The following is a 9,811-nucleotide window of genomic DNA, read 5'->3' as shown; positions in this document are numbered from 1 at the left end:
CAGAGAGGGGGAAAGGGACAGAGAGGGGGGAAAGGGACAGAGAGGGGGAAAGGGACAGAGAGGGGGAAAGGGACAGAGAGGGGGAAAGAGACAGAGAGAGGGAAAGGGACAGACAGCAGGATAGGTACAGACAGACAGGCGGGTAGGGGATGATGGATGACAGCAGAATGAGATGGAGAGATGGAGATGGAAGGATGGACGTTAATGGGGTGTTGGTGAGTTCTCCCACTGGGCAATCTTGGCACTCGGCATGGCGTTCCGAATACATACCAGCTCCCTCTGGATGGCCAGCACCTTCTCCTGAGCCTCGAGGCAGTCTTCCCTCCGTCCAGTGATCATGATCATCTCCGATTGGCTGCTCTCCATCGGTAACTCAATTCGAGTGTTGGTCCTCCTCTCGAATCTGAACAAGGGGCAGAGAGGATGAAGGGGGTGACAGAATCAGGTAGGGGGGAGCGGGGTCAAGCGGGAGGGGGGGGGGGGGTGCGAAACACCCATACTGAAGAGCACAGACCATGCCAAACTCCCCAAACCCGAGATGACCTCCTCACCCGAATGACCATGACCTCGTCGCCCGATTCCCAACCCAACCGAACTGAACCCTGACCTCTTGCCCGAATCCCAACCCAACCGGACTGTGACCCCCTCCTCCTGAATCTTAACCCAAGCCAATCAGACAGTGTACTCCTCCCCTGAATCCCAACCCAACCAGACCGTGACCCCCTTGCCCGAATCCCAATCAAACCGAACCCTGACCTTTCGCCAGAATCCCAACCCAACCAGACTGTGACCTCCTCGCCTGATTCCAACCCAACCCAATCGGACCGTGATGCCTTCCTCAGAATCCCAACCCAACTGAACCCTGACCTCTCGCCCGCATCTCAACCCAACTGGACTGTCACTCCCTTTTTCCTGAATCTTAACCCAACTCAATCGGGCCATGACTTCGCCAGAATCCCAACCCAACCAGACCGTGACGCCCTCCCCTTAATCCCAACCCAACCAGACCATGGCCGCCCTCTCCAAAATCCCAACTCAACCGTACTAAGACCCCGTCCCTTAAATCCCAACCCAACTAGACCATGACCCCATCGCCCGAATCACCACCCCAACCCAACAGGAGCTGTAGCTCCTCCCCCTGAATCCCATCCCACCGGGCCATGACCTCTTCCCTCAAATCCCAACCCAAACCGAACTTGACCTCTTCACCTGAATCGCAACTAAACTGGACCGTGACCTTCACCCAACCACCAATTCAACTCAATCGACCGTTACCCCTCACCCGAATCCCAACCCAACCGGACACGTGACTCTCACTTGATACCCAACCAAACTCAGATATTCGATCGGAGTGTTGATAATTTAGGGGACTATCCTCAGGGTCAGGACCCCCGGATGAAGAGGGGATGACCCAGAGAGATCGGGGAGACATCTCTTCTCTCAACGCTCACCCCAATGCCCGTCCCAATCCCCCAGTTTCCACCTCCCCCACATTCCAATCCCTACCTTTTTAATGTTTACTCCTCCTTTACCAACAATGTTCCTGTGGAATTGTTTGAAGATTGGGACAGAAAGACTGAAGTTCATCTCCATCTGGAAGAGAGAGATCAAGTGTGAAAGTGAGGGGGCCCGAGCGAGGGATGCGGAGTGTGAGAGACAAAGAGACAAAGAGAGACAAAGAGAGAGAGAGAGAGAGACAAAGAGAGAGAGAGGACAAGAGAGAGAGAGACAAGAGAGAGAGAGACAAGAGAGAGAGAGACAAAGTTGTTAAGTAATGGGTTAAGAGACATTGCAATTAGTTGTCTCATTTATGTTAAGTATCCATTGACACTGATATGTAAAGGGGCTTCAGGTGGTCTCTGGGAGGTGGTGTGTTGTTAAGAGTTTTGTGCAGAGGCTGTGGAAGTGAAATAAATGGTGTTTGGTGAAAAGGAACAAGAACTTTAGACTCTTAATATCACAGCAACTAAAACGTCTAACAATTGGTAGCAGAGGATGGTTGCTGTGTAAATGTGAAGGGTTTGAAAGATACAACTTTTCCAGATCAAACCAAGGAGTGAGTGAGAAAAGATTTTTAAAAAGGGATATATGGCTGAACCGGGGATAAAGATGGCCGGATATGACTATCCCCCCTTATTTTCTGAAAGGGAATCGTACGACCAATGGAGAAGTGCAGTAGTTATGTGGACTAAGGTAACTGCTTTGGGAAAGAGAAAACAAGGTATGGCATTGGCTCTTTCTCTACCATATGGCAGTAAAATCCGAAACAAAGTGCTTTCTGAGCTGGAATTGGAAGAGTTAGACTCAGAAGAAGTCTGGAGACTTTATTACATTATATGGATAAGATTTATAAGAAAGATGACTTGTTAATTGCGTATGAAGCATGGTCGGATTTTGACAAGTTCCAGAAAATGGAGGATATCTCCATGGAAGACTATATAATGGAATTTGGCAGACTATATAAAAGGTTGTAGAAACACAACCTGGAATTTCCACAGTCTGTGTTGGCCTTTAAATTATTTGACTGTGCTAGAGTGAGCAACATGGATAGGCTCCTGGTTTTGACAGGAGTTCAGTTTACTGATAAGGATACCTTATTTGAACAGATGACAAAAGCTTTACAAACGTTTCTGGGGAAACATTCGATTCCGATGGCTCTGATGACCCAAATAGGTCAGCCTGCAGTAAGGCAGAATATGGAAGATACACTAGTAACAGGATGGCAAAATCGTATGGCTACGAACAGGGCTCAAGACTATAGACGGAGACCGAGACAAGGAAATTATGAAGACAGAAACCCAGTTAGAACCTACAATAGGAAGATGAACCCCAGAAATGCACGGGGCATGATAAATCGATGTGACTCTCAATACCATTATGCTTTCAACTGTCCAACTCGTTATAATAGTGTTTGAAGTGACACATGACACGGAAGAGTCAGAAGAGGAAAAAGATAGTGACCAGAAAGAAGGCACTGTCCTATTGACAAGCAGTTTTACGCCGGTAATAAGGGTGTTGGTTGCAGAATCCTTCAACTGTGCTGTATTGGACAGTGGCTGCACATCTACTGTGTGTGGAATTGACTGTTAAAATGTTACCTGGACTCTTTGAATGCTGAAAATTGTAACAAGGTTAAGGAATTTGAAAGTTCCACAAGTTTCAGGTTTGGGGATGATAATACTCTGAAGTCGCTGAAAAGAGTGGTGATCCCTTGCAATATTGCCAGTGAATCATTTCATTAGCACGGATGTTGTATCAAGTGAGATACCTTTGCTTCTGAGCAGACCGTCGATGAAGAAAGCACACATGAAACTGGATATGGAACAGGATAAGGCAACAGTTTTTGGAAAGACGGTGGACTTACAATTTACACAGTCGGGACACTATTGTATTCCATTCCTGACAAATAATATTTCAAGTAGAGTGGTTAAGGATGTGTTAATGGCAGTTGAAAATGGGACTTTAGCTGATAAAAAGCTTGTACTATTGAAACTGCATAGGCAATTTGCACATCCGTCTTCTCGGAGGCTGAAAAATTTATTAAAGGATGCAGGGGTAAGGGATGACGACTAAACTAAACTGATAGAACAGGTTAGTGACCGCTGTGAAGTTTGTAGGAAGTACAGAAGGACACCAGCACGACCGATAGTAACCCTACCTTTGGCCAGGGATTTTAACAACATTGTGGCCATGGACCTTAAGATCTGGGATAAAGCAAATAATATATTTATTTTGCATTTTGTAGATTTAGCAACCAGATTTAGTCAATCAATGATTGTACAAAGTAAAGAAAAGAGAGTAATTCTGGATCAAATCGTGGAAAATTGGATAGGGACAGGAATGGGTCCACCGGCAAAATTCCTAACGGACAATGGGGGAGAACTTGCTAATGATGAGTTTAGGGATATGTGTGAAAACATGAATGTCAGAGTTATGAATACGGCTGCAGAAAGCCCATTTAGTAATGGTGTCTGTGAAAGAAATCATGCTGTCATCGATGACATGCTTCGGAAAATTGCAGGCTAAATTCAGCTTTAGCATGGGCAGTACATGCAAAGAATTCATTGCAGATGGTTGGGGGCTATAGTCCTTGTCAATTAGTGTTTGGTAGAAATCCTAAAATTCCGTCCATTTTGGATGACCAGCCTCCAGCTTGGGAGGGGACTACAATTAGCTCTGGTTTTGCTGAACATTTAAATGCATTACATAGCAGTAGAAAAGCTTTTTTGGAAGCAGAAGTCTCTGAAAGAATTCGCAGAGCTTTAAGACATAACGTATGGCCATCAGATGCCGTTTTTCAGCAAGGAGGCATGGTATACAATGAGAGACAATTCTAATGAATGGAAAGGCCCAGGGAAGATCATAGGTATAGATGGCAAAACAATTATTTTGCAACATAGTAATCAAACTGTTAGGGTACATTCATCAAGGGTACACATTTTCAAATTTAGACAGAGCAGACAGACATGACGAGAAACCAGAGTCATCTGGTACGCATGTGTTACAGAACTATGAAGAAACTGATATAGACAGGGTTTCTGTGGAGGAACACAACACTTTTGGTGAATTAGAACAGGCCATTTTTCTGAAAGGGCAGCTGCCAAAAGTTGGTACAAAAGTGACATACTTGCCTGAAGGGTCTAGTCAAAGGAAGGATGCAACTGTTATTAGTAGAGCAGGGAAGGCCACTGGAAAGTATAAACATTGGTTGAATGTACAGCATTCAGGGGAAGGAGTCAAGACAATGGGTTGGGAAAACAAAGTTCAAAAATGGGGGGCACAGAAACGCAGTGCTAGTTCAGATAGTACATCGGATAGTGAACAGGTCCGCAGGAAAAGGTCGAGAACTCTTGAAAGGACATCCCACAGCAGAAGGGAAAGATCAAGCAGTAGCAGTACAGAACAAGATACCAGGCGGGAAAGGGGACATAGTTTGTCAAGATCTCGGAACATGAATAAGACTACGAATACTAATAGGAGTAGAAGCCCACATGCACGTGAGATTTTGGTGGCTTCAAATAAACTAGATGAAAAAGTTATTAAAGAAGCTAAACAGCAAGAATTGCATAGTTGGAGTGAATTTGGGGTATACACGGAAGTACCGGATAGGGGACAAAGAGCTCTATCCCACAGATGGATTTGCATGGAAAAGGTACTTCCGGGTGGAACAAGGCCAGGCTTGTGGCAAGGGGATTTGAAGAAAACTTAGTAGATCAGGATTTAAGGGTAGATTCATCTACAGCAGGAAAGGTTATTTTAAAGATCTTCTTGGCTCTATTAGCCACAAAGGCATGGGAATGCAAATCTATAGATATAAAAGCTGCCTTTTTGCAGGGGCATCAGCTCCAGAGAGACATTTTTCTCCGTCCTCCTAAAGAAGCAGCTAACACAGAAGGGGTACTCTGGAAGTTGAACAAATGTGTATATGGATTAAATGATGCATCGAGATTCTGGTATTTTTCGGTAAGATCAGTTTTGTGAAAGTTAGGCTGTTGCCAGTTGAAAGCAGATCCTGCAATGTTTTACTGGCACTATAAAGGAATTCTTTCTGGCATTTTTATGATGCATGTCGATGATTTTTTGTGGGGTGGTGAAGGAATCTTATAATTTATGGGATCTTAACCTGTCGAACTACGCCAAGTTTGGGGGAAGCTTAGTTGATGAATCAAGTCCTGGCGCAATACGACAAGTTGTAAGATTTGTACTATTTGTAGACTGTGTTAAATTGTTCGATTCCTTGTATTATTCGACTGTGTATAGATGAAGGAATTTATATTATCTCTGCTATTCGGTTATCAGTAGCACTTTGCGAATACTGGAACTCAGCAGAAATTTGCAGTATAAATTTCTCAGGTACCAAAAGGAATTGTTTTATTTGTAGTCGCTTGATTACAATTTGAAAGTCATTTAAAAGGCAATTCGTAGACAATTCGAATCTTTCTGAGAATTACAGGCATTATCTTTCTTTGCTTAGGCAGACAGCTCGAAAGTAACTTTTAAAAGGTCAAAGTCTGGCAATGAAACATGAAGGGAGAGAGAAAGCTAATCTTCAGCTAAACTCAAACTCAAAGTCAAAAGTGGACTAACATCACTGACACAGACTAACAGACTGACATGACCCCCAAAGACAAAAACAACACACCCCCAAAGACAATACACCACAGACAACACAAAGACATCTCCTCAACACACACCCCCAAAGACAATACACTTTCATATCTGTCTTAAGTCGTCTAATTACACCCCAATATAATCCTAATTGGTTTGGGTTAGACTCAAACACATTTGATTTGATGGCAAGCCGTCCATCTTCAATGTGCAACATCAGCTTTTTAATTGTTTCATGTCTACATGTTATGGAATGTGATATTTTGCTAATCTTTTAGCTGGCTTGGCTAATGTAACAATTGAGACTTCATATATATATATGATTCAATGCTCTTACAAACTGCATTGGACTCTTGCCACCTAGTTGCCATGGAACTCGGTCCTTGGCCTTGACAATTAGCACAAGCAGTGTCAAATTGTCTTGCAACTGTGCTGCTATAATCTTATAATGGAATTTTATGCTGTTTCATGTATCATATTGAAGTCCTGAATTTATGTGTGCTGAAATTCTCATTTTTGAAAATGAGTACTTAAACAGCTATCTTTTACCTATACTAGTTGTATTTGAAATACCTGGCTTCTACAGGTGGGACTAGTGATTTTGAAGCTATTGTAATCTCTGGTTTGAGGAAAGAATTCAGGGTTGGAAGTCAAGCTTCTGGTGCATTTAAATATATTGGACTGGAAATTGGACAGACTAAGTTAGGGGCAACTTTACGTCAGCAATCTTATTTGGAAAGCATCAGCCCAATAGCAATTAGTCGTGGCCGAGTTTCACAAAAAGACGCAATGGTTTCAAAGATAGAAAAAGAGCAACTGCGAAGTTTAATTGGGCAACTGAACTGGTTAGGTGGACAGACTAGACCGGACGTGAGTTTTGATGTCTTAGGGTTGAGTACAAAAATGAATGATCCCAAAGTGGAAGACATAATAAGAGCAAATAAAGCGTTGGCCAAACTAAAAATACAGGAGTGTGGAAAATACAGGTTTTATAATTTTCCTTTTGGGGAACAATGGTAAATGTTGCCCGCTTGTGTGGGAAACAAAGAAAATAAGGAGAGTGGTAAAAAGCACTTTGGCTGCTGAGATGTTAAGTCTTGTAGAGGCAGTGGATATGGCTTTTTATATAAGTATGATATTGACAGAAATTTTGGGATTAGGGGATTTGGGTAATATACCTATTGACTGTCACATTGACAATAAATCCCTGTGGGAAAATGTGCACTCTACAAAAAGTGTCAATGAAAAGAGGTTACGGATAGACATCGCAAGTTTGAAGCAGATGTTGGACAGAGGGGAAATAACAAAAATTAAATGGGTCGACAGGAGCTGTCAACTGTCAGACTGTTTTACGAAAAGAGGGGCGAGTTCATAGAAACTTTTGGGTATTGTTAATGAAGGGCGATTGTTTCTGTGACTTTTTTTTTTCTTTCTCGTCCAAACAAAAACAAAACAGGGGGGAAACCATGTGTGTGTTTTTGAGTTTCTTGAAATTTTGTTTTCACCTAATTTTTTTTTTCTCCAAGGAAGGGGAGACTGTTAAGTAATGGGTTCAGAGACATTGCAATTAGTGGTCTCATTTATGTTAAGTATCCATTGACACTGATATGTAAAGGGGCTTCAGGTGGCCTTTTCAGGTGGTATGTTGTTAAGAGGTTGTGGAAGGGAAATAAATGGTGTTTGATGAAAAGGAACAAGAACTTTAGACTCTTCATATCACAGCAACTAAAACGGCTAACAAAAGAGAAAGGGGAGGGGCAGTGGGAGAGGTGGCGGGAAGGGAGAGGAGGAATGGCAGACGGAGGGGGAGGGAAGGAGTGGGGTGCTGGATTCAACAATTATAGAGGGAGTCCTTTAAGAGAATGAGCTAAAATTTACCGGAAAATAATATGATTCTTTAAAATTAGTGAATTTGGAGAAATATGATCAATTTATAAAAGTTGGCTAAACTTTGACTCCTGACCATGACTGTCTATAGATGTTGACAAATGTTGCAAAAGATGTACTGCTAGAAAAGTGATACAAGGGTACATTTGACAGATTTGCAAACATTTTGAAACTGAGACTAGGTGGGATGTAGGGAGTTCGACTGTGGGACAGAAAGCATGAGAATCGCGCGGTCTCAGAAGGATAATTAATTTGGAGTCATTGATTAATGTCTAATTAACCAATCACCTGGAAAGCGACTGACACTTTCCTGAACGAATCAAGGGAGTTCTCAGCTGAGAGTTGGAACCAATGAAAGTAAATAAAGGGCTAAACAATAGATAAAGATTCCTTTAAGAATGTGATCCATGTAACTAATTAGGAGAAGAATTTTAGCCTTCCGAGGTTCTTGATGCATCTGTGAATATTAACTTGAAAGCTTTTGTTGAAATGGCTCTGCGCCTGCGGGCGGGGGGGGGGGGGGGGGGGGGGGGGCGATGACGGGGGGGGGGTGTCCCAGGGGGGTACAAGGGAGTCGGGGCCCAGGGCGGACGGGTGTGGGGCCCGAGGGGGGGGGGGGGGACAGGGCCCAGGGGGGCAGGGCACAGCCAACAAGGGTCTCACTGAGGAAGGAGGGTGGCCTCTGTCACTAACTCCCCCCCGCTCTTCACGGCCAGCAACTCCTATCCAGCCACTCTCATGGCAATTGACACCTCACAAATTAATTGTAATAATAATCACTTATTGTCACAAGTAGGCTTCAATGAAGTTACTGTGAAAAGCCCCAAGTCGCCACATTCTGGGCCTGTACGGGGAGGCCGGTACAAGAAATTAACAACGGACAGTCCATCCCTGACTGCAACCTACTGTGCACAGCTCCTCCCTGTCCGATAACTGGCTTCCCTGGTCTCCTCACATGTGCCAAGTGCTGTTCCTAATATCGGGAAGAGTTGTCGAACAGGAATGGGATGGATCGAAGGGTCCCGTGGAGATGAGTGAAACTCAGGACGGTTGCGATAGGATGGCCAGACTCACCAGCGCGGCCACCTGTTTCTCCAGGAGCTTGGCACATTTCTGTACCTCCGCACGAGGACCTCGGAGACGGAGAATGTCACTCTTCTCCGTGACATCTGGAAATGTGATCGACACCTGGAAAGTGGAGATTCAGATACAGAGTAAAGCTCCTTCTACACTGTCCCCATCAAACACTCCCAGGACAGGTACAGCAAGGGGTTAGATACAGAGTAAAGCTCCCTCTACATTGTCCCCAGCAAACACTCCCAGGACAGGTACAGCACAGGGTTAGATACAGAGTAAAGCTCCTTCTACACTGTCCCCATCAAACACTCCCAGGACAGGTACAGCAAGGGGTTAGATACAGAATAAAGCTCCCTCTACACTGTCCCCATTAAACGCTCCCAGGATCGGTACAGCACAGGGTTAGATACAGAGTAAAGCTCCCTCTGCACTGTCCCCCTTGTTATCGGCCAGGGTTTAGAGAACCCCAAAGTGTATCATGGAGTTCACCTGACCCGCAACTTTTACTAGATTGTGGTATGGGGAGCATACGGCCCACTCTACAGGTGTGGTACAGCAGAAATGGAAAAGTATTTTTTCGAGCAAAACAATGTTTATTCTATGAACTCAAGTTAACCTTTTTAAAACATAGTGAACATCTTCGCAACCAATAATTCAAATACAACCCCAAAGAATACAGCACGAAGTAATCCTTAAGCTGTCATTTTAACATCCATAAGACTTGAAAAAAAACTTTTAA

General features: G+C 43.9%; 1 protein-coding gene across 1 annotated transcript in view; it reads right to left on the bottom strand.

The window, feature by feature from the left end:
- Nucleotides 1-391: 391 nt before the first annotated feature.
- LOC140406306 (vigilin-like) overlaps nt 392-9,811 on the bottom strand; it is a gene marked incomplete at its 3' end in the record, with an annotated part of 108,732 nt that continues 99,312 nt past the window's right edge. Inside the window, exons 7-9 of the mRNA XM_072494418.1 lie at nt 9,070-9,183; nt 1,507-1,593; nt 392-403 (exon numbers count right to left, since the gene is read on the bottom strand). Coding sequence (XP_072350519.1) covers nt 392-403; nt 1,507-1,593; nt 9,070-9,183 — 213 coding nt within the window. The remainder of the gene's footprint in view (nt 404-1,506; nt 1,594-9,069; nt 9,184-9,811) is intronic.

This window comes from Scyliorhinus torazame, unplaced genomic scaffold, assembly GCF_047496885.1.
Source record: "Scyliorhinus torazame isolate Kashiwa2021f unplaced genomic scaffold, sScyTor2.1 scaffold_457, whole genome shotgun sequence".
In the NCBI taxonomy this organism is placed as follows: domain Eukaryota; kingdom Metazoa; phylum Chordata; class Chondrichthyes; order Carcharhiniformes; family Scyliorhinidae; genus Scyliorhinus; species Scyliorhinus torazame.
The sequence above is the reverse complement of the archived record's forward strand: the minus strand, read 5'-3'. Positions and strand labels throughout refer to the sequence as shown.